Source organism: Neomonachus schauinslandi, chromosome 15 (assembly GCF_002201575.2).
Source record: "Neomonachus schauinslandi chromosome 15, ASM220157v2, whole genome shotgun sequence".
NCBI classification, from domain to species: domain Eukaryota; kingdom Metazoa; phylum Chordata; class Mammalia; order Carnivora; family Phocidae; genus Neomonachus; species Neomonachus schauinslandi.
In genome coordinates, this window is record NC_058417.1 from 53127780 (window position 1) to 53144721 (window position 16942).

Genomic DNA, 16942 nt, shown 5'->3' on the forward strand with positions numbered 1-16942 from the left:
CTCTCCAAGCACTTGGAATACCAGACAGCCTCAAATGCAGGGAACATTCTGGGAGTATGTGCACCACCTCCGGCAAGCAGTAAGCCAGTGCATGTGGACGCTTCTCATGTCCCATACGGATCTAGCATGAAGGGTCATATGATGATCCCGGCTGCTGTTTGTTGAGAACAAGTGCTCACCCTTGTTCTGTGCAGTTTGTATCCATCATATCATTAGTTGTCACAGTTATTATCGTGAAATACATGTTATTTCATGGGCAATTTTATAGGTAAGGAAACTGTGCATGTATGGATAGATAGATATAGATAGATAGATAGATAGATAGATATTTATATGCGTATATATCTATAGATCTATAAAGTAGCTCACTGAAGTTTTCAGAGCCCTCAAGTCAAGGGCTTGGCTTTGGACCCTGGCACTCTGACTTCAGAGCCAAGAACGTGTACCCCTCTCTCCCTCCCGCACCACCCACATCCAATCCCTCAGCAAATCCTAGCATCTGGACTCTCAAATGTATCCTGAATCCATCCACTTCTCTCTCCTTCCCCACTTTTGCCATGATCCAAGCATAACCCTGCTCCCCTGAGTGACAGCCGTGGCCTCCTGACTGCCCCCTCCTTCTTTCTCGCCCCCTTAACCTCCCATGACCTTTCATTCACAGCGACCACAGTGATCATTGTAGAAGTGAGTTTGGTCACATCCCTTCCATCACATCCCACCACCTTCTGATCAAATGCAAACTCCTCACGTGCCTGCAAGGCCTAGCGTGACCTGACACCACTCCATCCTGTCTCCTGCTCGCCTTTTTTCTCTCCTGAACATGCCCCGCTTGTCCCTTTCCTTCATCTGCTCAAGGCACAATCCACTCCTTCTTGCCATGCTGGTCTTAGATTAAATGTCCCCTGTCTCCTGGCCCCCCAACCCTACAGCTGTGTCTATCTCGCTCAGAGCAACCGTCGCATGCCTAGCACACAGTAGGTGGTCAGCACCTGCTTATGGAGTGAACCCAAGAAGCCCCTTCTGTTGGGCCCCAGAGTGTGGACCCTTAACAGGCTGTACAAAGTGCCAGGGATGGGGAAAAGTAGGCAATCCCAGGCCCAGGCTCAAGGAGACGGGCTACCCGAGACACGCTCAGACCCCAGGCTGTGCCTTGACCTGCCTTCCAGCTACGTGTCCCTCCTCCTCCTGCAGGACTACCTGGACGCCCTTGCTGGCATCTGCTATGATGGCATCGAGGGCTTGCTGTACCTTGGCCTCTTCTCCCTCCTGGCCGCCCTGGCCTTCTCCACCATGATCTGCACTGGGCCGAGGGCCTGGAAGCACTTTACTACCAGGTGGGCTGCCCGGGGGCTTCCTGGGGGAGCATGCAGGAACCTCTGCTCTGAGATTGAGCCTGGAGCTGATGATCTGGGGCGAACGATGGCAGCAGGGGGCCCGGGCATTCAGCCCCAACAGGCTGGCTGGATTGCTGCAGAAGCATCCCTGAGAGTCCAGACAGACTCCCAAAAGGAGGTTCCAAGGGGCCGGGGCAGGAGCGTTCCTGAGGATGGTAACATTGTCATACCGCAACCTGGCATCCCTTGCTTGTCGTCTCTTCCTCTGTAGGACTTTGAGGTGTGAGATAATGAGGGCTCTGGGTGCTGGAGGGGCACCCCCAGAATACGAAGAAGGATAGCCTGTAACAGTTAGCAGGACACCTACACTCTCATTGAGGAGGTAGAAATGAGATGGTATTTCAGTGCCTATGGATAGATCCGACAAAAGCAAGCAGAGCAGGGAGGGTCCATTTGACGGGGTCAGCATGGTGGGCTGCTTGGAGGAGGTGGGCATGAGTTGGGAACTGGTGGAGTGATCTGTGTGAGGCAGGGCAGAGGACCGTGTTTTACAGGAACCTGAAGGGGACACGTGGCCAGAGAAGAGTCCTGGGAGCAAAGACTGGGAAGCAGGACAGGATCGCTCGGCCTCCGAGCCTCAGCCCTCACAGCCGGCTGTGTCCTGTGTGTTGTTCTAGGGACAGAGACTATGATGACATCGACAGTGATGACCCTTTCAACCCCCAAGCCCGACGCATCGCCGCCCACAACCCGCCCCGGGGGCAGCTCCGCAGCTTCTGCAGCTACAGCAGCGGCCTGGGCAGCCAAACCAGCCTGCAGCCCCCGGCTCAGACCATCTCCAATGCCCCGGTCTCGGAGTACATGTACGGCGGGGGCTCCCCGGGCCTCCCCCGCACCTGCCCCCACACATCGCAGCTGGGGCAGCGCCGCCCCGCCTAGCCCTCGGGGAGCTAGATTCGAGGATAGCACCTTTGGGTCCAGGGAGCCCGGTTGGGAGGAAGACATCAAAGGCCAGCAGCGGTCCCCCATCACAGCCACAGACCCTCAGAGCAGATCGCAGGGCCCAGGAGCTGCATTTCTCCAGGCCACGCTGCTCCTGGCACCTGGCACCCCATCCGCTGCTTCTCCCCTGGGCCTCCCCAAGCGCTCTTTCCCTGATATTCCCGCTCACACTCCCTCCCGTGGTCCGTTTGCATCCCCCTGCTCGCACATGCACACCCACGGGCCCCTCCTGTAGAAACCCGAGCACCCCCGCCCCCACCCCCAGGCCTCCCCCTCCTGAGCTCTCCCCTCCACCCCTGCAGGAACCAGGCCATGCTCTTCGGCGGGAACCCACGCTACGAGAACGTGCCCCTCATCGGAAGAGGCTCCCCTCCTCCCACGGTAACTTGGGCTCTCCGGGCAAAATCACAGCTGTGGCCCTTATAGAGGAATGATTAAAAAGATAAGACCTCCTGCCGATCCAGTGAATCCCCTCCACAAAGGTAGAAAAAAATGATACGGTCCTATTACTGGACCAGATTGCCACACACGTCACGGGCAGTCCGCTAAAGGCATTGCAGAGACAGAAAGCTCACCCCAGGGCACGCCTGTCCCCAAGCAAGACCCAGCACCTTTGTCACACTAGGCCATCCTAAGTCCATGCTAATTAGGGTGTCCCCAGTTGCCACAAAGATGGGGGCAGTCCTCCTTGATGCCTCCCTTCCAGTGAGATGCCTCCCAGACCCTTACGAGAACATTCCTGGATTGTAAAGCTGGCAGAGCCCGATTTAGCCTTAAAAACATTTGTATACATCTCAAAGGGACCGAGAAATGGTTTATAGTGATAAGTTTGCTAAAGTAAATAATCTAAGAAGAGAGAGCATCCCTTTTTGCTCCAGGGAAGTTGTTGGGTTTTCGACGGTGTTAACCCCTTCACCCTGGGCTTCGGGCTGGAGCCCCAGTGGTGGCTGGGACACCAGCCTTCCTCAAACCCGCTCAGCTCTTGCCATCGCTAGGAACGTGCCCACGCCCCCCTCCAGCCGGGGAACCGAGACGCTGTGTCAGGGCAGGAGCCGGTGGCGTGAGGGGGTCGCGTCGGAGAGAAAAAGGCTCTGTCCTCTCCCAGAGGACATTGCTGCAAGTAGAGACAGTAAACTGTGGAGTTCAAGGACACAGACTCCTGTGCCAAATGACTGGGTTCACACCCAGCTCATGGCTTATGACCTCTGTGACCTTGGACAAGCACTTCACCTCTGTGTGCCTCAGTTTTCCCACCTGTGGAATGGGGATGGTGACAGCACACACCTCACGATGGTGGTGAGCGTTGGAATCTCAGTCACTGTAAATGTGGGGGGGGTGGGTGCAGGTGCTCTAAGAGGGAGCTGCTTATTTTACCCCCTTCTTCCACCTACCTTCTCCACAAGCTACCGTATTTATATGAAATGGACATGGGGGGGTTGGAAAACAAGGTCAGAAGTCTGCGATGGGGATGGGTACGCAGCAGAGTTCTGGAGCCAATTGTCTGTCGGGGAGGGCGCCCCTGCTTCCCCCTGGCTGGACAAGGCGTTTGAATTCAGGGGGTTTGGAAGGGGCCATCCTGCTGCTGAACTAGAAGCACTGGGGACTCCAGGACACGGGGTCGATGACACATGCCTGGGCCCTGAGAACCAGGCAGGCACATCCAGTGAGTCAGCCCCAAACACAGATGGTGCTTCTGGGGAAAGAGGCGGAGACCTAGCCCCCCGTCTTCAGCAAGGGTGCAACCTGCTGGGGCGGGGGCGGCAGGGGGGAAGTTCAAGAAAGCGGCTCCTGTAATAAGTGCTTTGGGACCTGGAGGGGGGAACTGTCCCTGCTGCGCTGTGGGGTCTGAGGAGGTCCTGTGCAGCAGGTGGTACTTGAGCCACACCTTTGAGCGGGGTTCTCAATCAAGGGCACTTTTGCCCCCAGATGACACTTAGCCTGTCTGTAGGCATTTTTGGTTGTCACAACTGGGGGGCAGGTGCTACGGGCATCTAGTGGGCGGGGACCAGGAATGCTGCTCAGCATCTTACCGCACACAGGACAGCCCGACCACAAAGAATGATCCAGCCCCAAATGTCCACAGCGCCGTGGTTGACAAGTCCCCCATCTTTCCCGCCATCACCCCACCTTGCTCTTTTCGCCCAGAGCGCCTCACCTGCTATCCTTTTATGCACAGCCCTAGACCCAGGCCTAGCCCTCGCTTCCTGGGGTCCTCAGGAAGGGACAGGGGGCTGGTCGGAGCCAACGTTCCGAGTAGGCACCTCTTAAATCCCAACCCAGCTTTCTCTACCCAGAAGCCTCCTGGGCCCCTTTTCCTCCCCCTAGCTGCTATAGACCCAGGAATGCAGATTGATTTTAAAGCTTTTTTTTTTTTTTAAAGATTTTATTTATTTATTTGACAGAGAGAGACACAGCGAGAGAGGGAACACAAGCAGGGGGAGTGGGAGAGGGAGAAGCAGGCTTCCCGCGGAGCAGGGAGCCCGATGTGGGGCTCGATCCCAGGACCCTGTGATCATGACCTGAGCCGAAGGCAGACGCTTAACGACTGAGCCACCCAGGCGCCCCTGCAGATTGATTTTAATAATAATCTGAGCAAAACATAATGAGGGGGAAATTTGCTGCTGTGAATGAAGAATTACTCTGTGCACTGTGATGCCAAATAAAAATGGTTTTGGGATTACCTTCTGTTTTGAAAGACCCAGGCCACTCTCCTTGCCATTAGCAGAGATCATCAAGAGCTGACTTTATTTGAGAGGCTCAAGGACAGAGGTCACTTTTCTCCCTGGAGTTAAGACCTGCCCAGGACTCTCACTGCTTTGGCCGAGTTGGCTGCCCTGCCCCACCCAGCTCTACCTGCCCCAGGGCGGAACCCCCCCCCCCCGCCCCGCAACCTCCTGCCGTGCAAGGGGCGAGAAGAGGCATTGGCAGGTGGCTGCTTTCCAAGGAACCCCCAGCATGAGGCTGTGGACATCCACCCCAATAGACAGCATGGCTGGCCGCTCCCCACGCTCCCCCTGCACCTGCTCTGTACTGGGTGAGTGGCAAGTGTGACGTTTGGATGGATCGCTCCCTCTGCCAACCCCATCTCTGGAACAGAATGGGATTTCACCATGGGGGGGTGATAGCATGCAAGGCAGTCGGAATGGATGGCCTGTCCCATTGGCTGGAAACATGCCTTCACCCAGCTCTACCTTCGAGGAACCCCTTGTGTCCTCTCAGGCACCATGTCCTAGACTTGACAGACAAAAATGACCCAGACAATTGTTAAAAATACCAATACCACGGGGCGCCTGGGTGGCTCAGTCGTTCAGCGTCTGCCTTCGGCTCAGGTCATGATCCCGGGTCCTGGGATCGAGCCCCGCATCGGGCTCCCTGCTCGGCGGGAAGCCTGCTTCTCCCTCTCCCACTCCCCCTGCTTGTGTTTCCTCTCTAGCTGTCTCTCTCTCTCTGTCAAATAAATAAATAAAATCTTTAAAAAAAAAAAAAAAATACCAATACCAGGACTTCACTCCATACTCCCTGAAGTGGACGATCCCGGGAAGGCGCCTGGGAAGTTCTCAGCATATCGAGCAGCCAGGGGATCCTCCTTCATCAAGGAAGTTGGGGAAATAGTGCTTCAAGGAGATGCTCACGTGCGGGTGTGCATCGGAATCGCCTGGAGGACTTGCTGGAACACAGGCACCTGCTTCACCCCCCCCCCCACCTTTCTGACTGGGTGGGGGATTTGCCTTTCTAACGCGTCCACAGTAAAGCTGAGGCTGCAGGTCCGGGAAGCCCCATGGAGAACCTCGGGTCTGACGCAGGCTTCCTCACCCTCCACACTATTCTTGGGCCGGGTCATTCTGGAAGAGGGGGCTGTCCTGGGCACCATGAGATGTTTAGCTGTATCCCTGGCCTCTACCCCTTTGATACTGGTAACTCCCCCCTCCCTACCCCTCAGTTGTGATAACCAAAAATGCCTTCGGACATTGCCAAATGTCCCTGGAGAACAAAATCACCCCTGGTTAAGAACTGCTGGGTTAGAGAGTTTAGCACCCACCTCCACCCCCGAGCTCCCGCCAGCTGGGAGCACATGTTCCCCCTCTGGTGTGAACGGCCTGGACCTGAACCCCCAAACCTTCCCTGGAGCCAGGAGATACTCAGGGTCCTGCTGAACCCTGCTATTCCAAGTCAGCAGACCGGCAGCATCTGGAGCCCGTTTGAAATGCAGAAGCAGGGGCTCCTGGGTAGCTCAGATGGTTAAGCATCTGCCTTTGGCTCAGGTCATGATCCCAGGGTCCTGGGATCGAGCCCCAAATCGGGCTCCCTGCTCGGCGAGGAGCCTGCTTCTCCCTCCCTCTACTGCTTGTGCTCTCTCGCTCTCTCTGTCAAATAAATTAAAATCTTTAAAAAAAAGAAAAAGAAAAAGAAAAAGAAAGAAATGCAGAAGCAGGTCCTGGGATATGAGAGTGGTAATGTGGGGCATCCTGTCTTCCTGCTTCAGGTGGCAGCTAGTTAACATCTGTTGAGAACTTTGCGTCTGGTCACTGCTTCTCCGACTTGGCTGCATTTGGAAGAGCTTTAAAAAAAAAAATGCTGGTGGCCCTTTAAGATGCTGAATTTTATGTGATGTGGGTTTTACCTCAATAAAAAAAATACTGCTGGGTATGGCCCGGGCATCAGGATTTTTTTTTTTTAGACTCCCAGGTGTTTGTAATGCACAGCCAAGTTTGAGAACCGCCGTGTGAGGGGTCTCGCCTGTCTGGTAGTATTCAACCCATCCTCTCACTGTAACTGCCGACGGCTCTTGGGTCCCTTTTGCAGATGGGGGAACTGAGGCTCGCCGAGGTTGGAAAGCCTTAGCCAAGGTCATGGGATGAGTAAGATGCATAACTGGGATTTGAACGTGGATCTCTGAATCTAGGGGACTGTGCCGTCAACCTACCCACAAGGCGGGCTCCCCAGTGCCTTGGTGTGCCCTGATGCTGTCCCTGGTGTCGGTGGTGTGCCCTGGGCTGGACATAGCAGCCATGGTAGGGGGAGGGTGACTGGTCTGTGTGTGCGTCTTGCATTTGAGGCTGGGGGCCAGGCGTCCTGATGGCCCCAGGACTGGGGGCATCGCCAACAACGAAGCCTGCCCAAGCACTCTAGTGTCCCCACAATGCCTGTGACAAAGACTGGCCCCGCTCACACTCCCCAAGAAGCTCCCGCACCTTTGTGAGCCCAGCGTCCAGTTTAACTGTACCGTGTGACCCTGTTCTGACCATACCCCTCCTCCTCTCTCCCACAGTATTCTCCCAGCATGAGGGCCACCTACCTGTCCGTGGCGGACGAGCACCTGAGACACTACGGGAACGAGTTTCCAGCCTAACACACTTTCTGCAGAGGTTCCTGCCTCCTTGATCCATTTTGGTTTTTAACGAACTCCAGCACAAGCTGCATTTCTTTAATAGAAACCAAAGGCGCCTGGAGGCTGGGTGCAGGGCCACGGGATTGGCAGGCCGCTGTGCTTGCGGTGGAGCATCCGCGATTCAGGGAGAATCCGCCTGAGCTCGGCTGAGATTCCTGACCCAAGGCCCAGGCAGACAAGAACCATGACTCGGAACAGCCTCTCCCTCTTCTGCCCTCCTGTCCACACCGGCAGTGCCCCTGGGTGCTCGGCCATGTTGAAGGTGTTGGAGAGCCGTGCAGGGGGTGGCCCCAGGGCTGGGGGGGCCCCAGCTGCATCCCCGGCAGGCTTTCCGCAGGGAGACCCAGTGGGAACGTGGGTGACAGCTACCACGGTCCACCCGCCTTCTGCCACTCTCCACTGCCTCTCCTCCATCCCAGAATCGATGCTGTGAGTTGGTTCACTACAGATAGGGACAGTCTCAGGTATTAATAGACACTTTGAAAGCAACACTAACTCTCCCCCACCCCAAGTGTTTTAAATGTTTTGATTATCCAAAGAATTGAAACTCAGAGCACATCCGGTTTTTACAAGAGATTTGGGGCTCATGCCTTCCCCCTGGGTTGTATCCCATTCTTCTGCAGATTTTGCTGGCATCAGCCAGTTCTTTCAGGATCTGGAGGAAGAGAGGATTTTTAAACAAAGAACAGGTCAGTGAGACCTGCGGTCCCAAGCTGCTGCTTGATGGGGATGTGGGTTCATCCCATTCAAGGAGGGAGGCCCTTTAAGACAGAAAAGAAGCTGAGAGGGACAACTGAACACACTCCCCTGTTCTGAGGACTGCCCAGGTGAACTGCCTCTCCCTTTTGTCTGCAAGCAAGTTTGTCTTAAAGGTTTTGGCAAAGCGGGGGGGTCATGTCTTGACCTGAGACAGGCCTCTTCCCTCATCCCCCCAACCCTGTACCCATCCACTTGTCCTGGGCCCCTGAGCTGCACGTGCTCGGTGAGAAGGAGCTTGTTGGCCAGGAGGAAATAGTGACCCACTATCCTGCTTTCTGAGGATCCAGGGTTAGGGTCTCTGGTGCTTCTTATCTCCTGTCAACTCAGAATGCACAACACTGATCCCCCCCGCAGCCTTGCACACCCAAAGCCAGGGACACGGGGTGACCTGGCTGGGAACAAGGGCTCCGTTTCCGTTTTCGAAGAGCTCCTCTCCCATCAGAACGCTGACAGCAGAGCGACTCTCGGCGCCCAGCCAAGCCTCTATGACAGAACAGGGCCCCACGGCAGCCCGGACTCTTGCCTCACCTGTGTTAACCCAGAAGTACCGTGTACCACAAACATGTCTGTGTATGGCCACGTCGCATGCAGATAGGAACCCCGCGATGTCAAGATGTTGCTTCTTAACATTTCGTTGTTGGCAACCGTAGCGTTGTTTTTAATGCATGTAAACTAAACTAGAATCCTTTGGGTGGTCCCTGAAGGAGCCAGGTGGGCTCTGCTTGATACATGTGCGCCCTCGCCTGGGAAGAAATAAACCACTTGTACTAAAACGTGCAGTCTGTCTAACTTCCTCCGCGGCGGCAATAACGAGGGTCCCGCACGCTCCCTGCCGGCTGGGCCATGGGCCGGAGGGCGTCCCCGCAAATATCAGGGATTTCAGGGCAAGGACTAAAAGACGGACCACCTCCCCCAGCTGATGGTTCCCCGAGCTTTGCACTCTGTACCTAAACTCTGTCTCCATGGGGTGCCTCTCTGGGCAGGGGCACCTGAGATGCTCTGCACCCTGCAGGGCAGACTCCCAACTTGGTGTCTGCAGCTTTGTGCCCTGTTAATTCCTCTGTGCGGCAGCCTAGGCTCCCAGAATTGACTGCGTTTCAAGGAACTTCCTGAAGGGGGCAGCTTGTGCATCCTTTGGGAGTACTTGAGGTGTGATACAGAGGGCTCTGTACAGTAGAACATGCCAGACTCGGAACTGCTCATCCCTCAAAGCTGAGCATCAGAACTAGGGCATTTCTGAAATAGGAGTGGCCCCCCCACACATCTAGCAGCACAGATGCCTTTCTCCCTCGTCTTAGGAGACGGAGAGCAGTGGGAAAAAGGCTTGGCGCAATGGAGAAACCAATCTGATTTTTCTTTAAGATTTATCTATTTTAGAGGGGAGAAGGGGCAGAGGGAGAAGGAGAGAGAGAATCTCAGGCAGACTCCCGCTGAGCACAGAGCTTGACGTGGGGCTCAATCTCACGACTCGGATCCAAAATCAATAGCCAGATACTCAACCGACTGAGCCACCCAGGCGCCTCCCCCCCACCCCCCCGACCCCCGCCAAATCTGATTTTTTTTTAAAGGTAACTGTAGTTCAGTACTCAAATGAGATTCACTTTGAGGGCATTCATCATCTCTGGGATCTGCAGAGAAGACCTGAGCTGCAGGTGGGCCCTGCATGAAGTAGGAAGGAAGCCACATGAGAGCGCACACAGCTCAAGGGTGATTTGGGTCCCCACGTGTGTCACCTCACGACCTGCATTCCTGTCTTGGGTGCACCAATCTCTCACCCAAGGAAAGGAGTGGGGTGAATAGGCCTCTCTGCCAAGCAAGCAGTTGCCTGCCAGCCTTACCATTTCTAAACATCTCCGAACAGCCCCCACCCCAGACCCAGGAGCTCACTCCCAGAGGGAAAATAATGAACTCCATCAGGCCCCCTCTGTAAGCAGCAGAGCCTCTGCCAGGAACAGGGGCATGTGTTTGAGGCAGTCATTCAGGGCCACCTTAGCCACGGGGGGGGCAGCGGCAGAGTGGGTCCCTGCTCCAAAGCTAACTCATCTCCTAAACTCTGCTGTTTGGTGCGTTTTCCCTCTTCCAAAGCTTCAAGGTCTCAGATTTCAGAGCCGCGGGGGCAATATCGCTGCCTCTTGGCTCTAAACTGCTGATGTAACAACACTCAGGGCACCTTGTGTGCCCACGACAGGTATACCCAGATCCGGAGCATTTCCCTTCCTTTCTTCTCTCTTTCAAATGTCTATTTTCCCCCTTCCAAAGTGCACTGATTGCTCAGCACGGAGGCCAGCAAACTACCACCACCGGCGAGCCTCATCTGACCTGCTGCCGTGTATAGCTGGTGAGTAGGGCTTTTATATTTTTCAATGGTTTTTTTTTAAATAAAATATTTGCAACGGATTTTGACAGTAGAGAACACTAACTCTGAACTTCAGTTAAAGTGTTGTCCTCCCTTCAAAGAATTCCATTCTTTTTTTTTTTTTTTTATATTTTATTTATTTGACAGAGAGAGAGATAGCGAGAGCAGGAACACAAGCAGGGGGAGTGGGAGAGGGAGAAGCAGGCTTCCCGCCGAGCAGGGAGCCCGATGGCAGGGCTCAATCCCAGGACTCTGGGATCACGACCCGAGCTGAAGGCAGACGCTTAACGACTGAGCCACCCAGGCGCCCAAAAGAATTCCATTCTTATCAATAGACCTGTATGACAGAAAAATTAGACTCAATATAGTAGTTTGAATTTTGTTAATCAAAAATGTGTGGGAATTGTTTTCTCCCTTATCATGTAAATATCTACAAAATGTCTTTGATTTTCTTCTTAAACCTGCAGCCTAAAAGGATGTGGAGAAATTGGAACCCTTTACGCTATCGGCGGGAATGCAAAATGGGGCAGTTGCTGTAGAAAAAGGTATGGTGGCTCTTCAAAAAATTAAAACTCAAGAAATTCTATCAAGTCAATAGAATTACCATAGAATCCAGCAATTTTTTAAAAGATTTTAATTATTTATTTGAGAGAGAGAGAGCACAATCAGGGGGAGTCGCAGAGGGAGAGGGAGAAGCAGACCCCCTGCTGAGCAGGGAGCCGAACCTGGGACTCGATCCCAGGACCCCCGGGATCATGACCCGAGCTGAAGGCAGACGCTTAACGACTCAGTCACCCAGGCACCCCAGAATCCAGCAATTCTACTCCCAAAAGAATCGAAAGCAGTCTGGAAGAGATGTTTGTACATCCATGTTCCCAGCACCATTATTCACCATCGTAAAAAGTGGAAGCAACCCTAGTGTCCGTCAGTAGATGAGTGGATAAACAAAATGCCATCTATACAGACAATAGAATATTATTCGGTTTTAAAAAGGAAGAAAATTCTGACATAGGCTACCACATGGATGGACCTCGAAGACATTATGCTAAGTGAAATAAGCCAGTCACAAAAAGGCAATATGTGATTCCCCTTATATGAGGTACTAAGAGTAATCAAAATCATAGAGGCAGAAAGTAGGATTGTGGGTGCTGGGAGCTGGGGGAGGGGGAAATGAGGAGTTATTGTTAATGAGTACAGAGTTTCAGTTATGCAAGATGGAAAAGCTCTGGAGATGGATGGTGGTGATGGCAGCACAACAGTGTGAATATACTTCATGCCACTGAACTAACGCTCTTAAATATGATTACGGCAATCCGTTTTGTGTTATGTGTATTTTACTGCAATAGAAAAAAATCGGAAAAAGAATAGTAGGGGGTGGACAGCAGTGCAATGGATCGTGGACTGGCCTGGGGGCGGGGGGAGGCCACGGCCAGGGGCTGCTCTCAGCAAAGAATCTCAGTAGCCAGTTCACCTGTGATTGGGCAGAAATCAGAGAGACACTGAAAATTGTTTTTATCCGGATGCCTGGGCGTACGCCTAATTATATGACCTCATGCTGGCTTCCCAAGGCGGCTGACATGGGCCTGCCCAGGGGTGATGGCTGTTTTGCCAGACAACAGAGCTGCCCAAGGCCATTGCAAGCATGCAGGCCTTCTGAGTGCAGGTGGGTGTGGGCAACCTGTAAGAAATCATTGCAATAATATGAGAAAGGTAGTTGGAGGATGCCTTCAACTTCTCCCATTTCCCTATTCTTCCCTACCCACTGCCCCATTTCCCCACCCAGGGAATAATGTGTGTGTGGAGGGTCTTAGCTTTCCAGGGCTCGGGGGAGGGGGAGGAGGATGTCTATGTTTCCAGTCCCAACCAGCCAATGCTCCACTGTGGAGCCGATCTGTTTCTTCTGGATGCTTTGTTGGGGTCTGATTCACCTCTGACTGCACAGAGCCAGTTCAGTGGAGCTTTCAGACCCTCCTGCACCCAGCCCCCATCACCGCCCTCAGTGCCCACCGCAAGAGAGCCCTTTGCTTGGAGGCACAGGTGGGAACAGGAGCCAAGGGGAGGGGGGCTGGTGGAAGCCATTTTGGGGGCTTGTTAGTATGGTTGGGCAAAGTGCCATCTTGGGAATTTTGTTGCACCTGCCCAGTTAAAGGCAGATGGGTAGCGGTGAAGACACATTTATGGAGAAGTTGGGGAACCAGAGTGGGGGAAGATTTGCTTTCTTTCCTGTGATTTCACAGCTCCAAAAACCCACAGGAAGCAATCCAGGTGCCTTAGCCTGCCTCTCGGCACACCACCACAAACTGGCCCCAGCTGACCTTTGCAAATTCCTCCTTCATGCTCTCCCCCACAGGGACTGTCAGCTACCACCACCATGATGCATCCCCATCCCCAGAATGTCTTTTTCCATTGCAACCACCCCTCCCTCCCACACACCATGCCCTCCCCCCAATCTGGAATGCTCTCCCCACTCCTTGCCTTGCAACTCATCACCATTTTTCAGGACCAGTTCTGACCCCCAATCCCATTTTTTGGCTGACACGTCTCCTGTCTACCCCAGTCCAGATCTCCAGCGCCCATCCCTGAACTTGGTTAGCCTGCTTCTCTGTGGTGGGAAGTACGGGGCTGGCTTATGTTTGGGTGCAGACTCTGCTATCAGCACCAGCCCGGGCACTCTGCCTCGTTGTCTCAGTCGGGCCTCCCAATTTTGTCACTGTACCCCCACTTTGTAGATGAACAAGGTCGAGTCTTAGAAAAGGAAAGTAATTCTCCCGAAGTCATATGATTAGTAAATGACCCAGCCGGGATTCAAACCCCTGCGTGCTAGCCCCCAATCCCCTGCTTACAGTTTATATTATCTTGCTTCACTGCCTTAGCCCCAGGAGGAACTTCATTTTATTCATTCATGCATTCAGTGAACACTTAATACATGTTTACAATGTGCCAACCACCAGCCAAGCTGTGGAAACACCCAGCCCCTGCTGTCCAGGAGTGTCTGTCCTGGTTGTGTGTGTAGTCAGCCTTGGTTCTTACACAATGTGTGGGGGATAGGGTAGCACAGGGGAGACTGGGAGGTTTAATTCCCATCGAGTGGGACGAGAAACCCGAAGGAAGGAGCAGTAAGACAACCTGCCAGACCACAGGCAAATAGATAGCAGAGCCGGGCATCCCACCCTGGGCGCAGGACTTCCGAAGCGCTTACTACAGTAATTCGCATGTTCTCAGGATCTTGCCCAATGCATTTTTTGTAGACTTGGACAAGCACCTCGGCAGAGATCCCACAAACGTTTATTATCACCGGTGTTTGACTTACTTGGTTAATTTTTCTCCTAACTCCGGGAGACCCCCCACAGGATGCTGCGGGATGGGCGGTCACGTGCTCCGGGGCGCCCTCCGCCCCGCCCCGCGTCCCGGCCCGGCCAGGGTTGCTAGGCAACAGGTAAACTCCCCGGGTCTGAGCCGTTTGAGAAGCGCTGGGGTCGGCGCTGGGGCTCAGGTGCTGGGGCTCAGGTGCTTCCTTTGCGGCCTGGCGGCGACAGGAAAAGACCGAGGGTAAGGGCGCGGGCCGGGAGGAGTCGAAGGCTGAAGAGGAGAGGAGAGTGAAACGGGGAGCCCCCGAGGGTAGTAATCAGCGATGGCGCAAGAAGCTCCTCGTGGGGGCAGCCTGCGGGGGTAGCTCCACCGGACGGTGGGTGCCAGGTGTCCCCGCCCCATCCGTCCCGGTTGCCCTCGGTACTCTGAGTCACAGGACCCTGCAGGTTCTGGTCGCCTAGCCTCCTACACCCCGTGCTCCCAGTCAGTCTGGTCCAGATCCACCAGTCTCCTGGAGGGGCGGGAGACCTCTAAAGGGTTCTCAGCTGGCTGGCTGGAAAGTACAATCTGGCCTGGAGTAGCGGGAGGTGGGCTTTCTGTTAAGGGAGGGAAGGGAATTCATAATTATTGATCACTGACTAGGCGGCAGTTCTCGTAAATGCATGGCTTTATTTACTCCTTAACCCGAGGGGGACATTCTTATTCCCATTGGATACCATGCTCAAGGTCACACATTTAGTTTCACCTTCCTGCAACACATTCAAAGTTTATCACAATCTCTGGAACCACAGAAGTGTATTATTGGCTTTTAGACCCTGTGCTTCCCCCTCTCACATCTTTATCTAGCTGTGCTTTGTTTTTCTGATCAGAAATGGAAGAGGAGGGGGCAGAGAGTTTTAGGGGAGAACGCCAGGACCCGGCTGGTACTCGGCATGGGACAGAGGGAGTGTTGGGCTCTTTCCTACACCAGGTGCTGGGGACAGGGCTGAGGGAAAAGTCCATAGTCTGCCCTCAAGGAGACAGTGTTGTAGTGGGGAGAGCAGGTAAACACCAACGCAGCACCCTTCAGTCCTGGGGACCTCCTCCCACCTCTGCCTGGCCTCATCCTCCACGTGCTTGGAGCTCACCCCAGGTTGACCCCAGTGTGCCTCGCGTTGCCCTGGTAGGATGCCCTGGTAGGGGGCCGGGTGGATTCCTAGGGAGATCTGCCTCATTTGAAAGCAAATGAGTCCCTTAGGACCCCACATTCTAGAAGGTGCACAAAGACATAAGAAAGAGGGAAGGAAGCTCTCCACCTGCATTCCTCTGCCCGGTGACCAGGTGTCACACAGAGGCGCAAAGACGGGGGGGGGGGGGGGGCGCCCCCAGGGACCACGAGGACGAGGAAAATGTTCTCATGTTTATGTTAGGTGGAGTCCAGCACGGAGGGAAAGCAGCCGCCCCCCTCTTGCCTCCCTACTAAGCGCCCAAACTGAGCTCCCCAGTGCCACCCCTCCCTCAGTCCCACCCCAAGCTTGGAAAACACACTTTCTCTTAAGTCAGGGAGGTTCTTGCCAGGAATCACTTTGCTCGAGGTCATTGCACAAGAGGTCATTGCACACGAGCACAATTGGTGAAGGTTCCAATCCGACTGTCCTGGGACATAGGAGACAGTCTTCGTTTTGATGTTCAGACCCACACATCTCCAGCCCTGTGCATTCTTGTGTTTGAGACTCCCAGCAGAGTGCTGCCTGCCCCTGGGTCTCTAGGTTCCCACGGGTGGGGGCCCCCTCCCCAAACTCCCAAAGGGCAGCAATACCGCCCCCACCCCCCTCGGAAGCCCCCTTTGCAGACAGACAGCAGGGCCCGGGGAAGCCCAGCCAGTGGTGCTTGTCTCACAAGCGGGGAAAGACCTCCTGAGACCCCCACGCTGACCCCGCTATTCATCTTTGGGTCCTGCCAGCTTGTGAGAAAGAGCCCGCTCTGGGTCCCTGAATGAGCTGTCTTCCCATCACCGGGCCAGCCTTTAAATGTCCCCTCTGTCTGCCTCCAGATAGAAAACAATGCCTCTGTTCTCCCTCCTGGCTTGGCCTTGGGAGGCACCAAGAAGGAAAGCAAAGCTGTTTAAAATATGATCTGAGCTAAAGAGGCTATTTTTGTGCCCCTGGAGTTTCCTCATGCTCTTAAACCTCCTTGTGTCTCCAGAGAGCTGGCTTTTTCAGCAATTGTTTTTTCACAGAAGGAGAGCCAGGCGGCCCGTGACTCTGGGGACCCCGGAGCCGCCCTGTGGCCCTTCAACACTTGCCCATGTAGAATGAACACATTAGGGCCACCTCCTGCAAGTCGTGTTTCTCTTCCCACCCTCTGCTGTCCAAGCCGTCGCTTCTACCTGTCCTGGTATAGGAGAATTTCCAAACCGTGAGAAAGAGCGGGAAAATCCTGTTTTCTGCAAGTCTGATTCAGGTCCAGCCATTCTGGGGCTGGGAGTGGGTTGGGCGGCGCTGTCTTGGAGCAACAATGGATGTGGATGTAAAGGGACCTAGAAGTTAACCCTCCCACCCTCACCCCCTCGCCCCTGCCTCAGCTGCTCCAAGGCCAAGGCCACCCCAGGCACATGCTCCTGGGTTGTCGCACAGCTCATGGCCCTCTATTGCAGGGACCAGCAGCCAGGACCCATTGGTCGGGTTCCTTGCAGCCTTGGAGGTGAGGGGAGGCAGATTAGACACATCTCTGGTCATAATATTCATCTGGGGAAATTGAGAAAAAACAAATTTCCAGGCCCCGCCCCAGACACAGCGTCAGCATTTGCAAGAG

The 16942-nt window shown here is 54.3% G+C and overlaps 1 protein-coding gene across 1 annotated transcript in view; it reads left to right on the plus strand.

Moving 5' to 3' along the window:
- The window catches only part of TTYH2 (tweety family member 2), a 35500-nt gene extending 27804 nt beyond the window's left edge, over positions 1-7696 (plus strand). The window contains exons 11-14 of the mRNA XM_021678464.2: positions 1192-1334; positions 2012-2197; positions 2639-2717; positions 7606-7696. Coding sequence (XP_021534139.2) covers positions 1192-1334; positions 2012-2197; positions 2639-2717; positions 7606-7686 — 489 coding nt within the window. The 3' untranslated portion in view covers positions 7687-7696. The remainder of the gene's footprint in view (positions 1-1191; positions 1335-2011; positions 2198-2638; positions 2718-7605) is intronic.
- The last annotated feature ends 9246 nt before the right edge of the window (positions 7697-16942 follow it).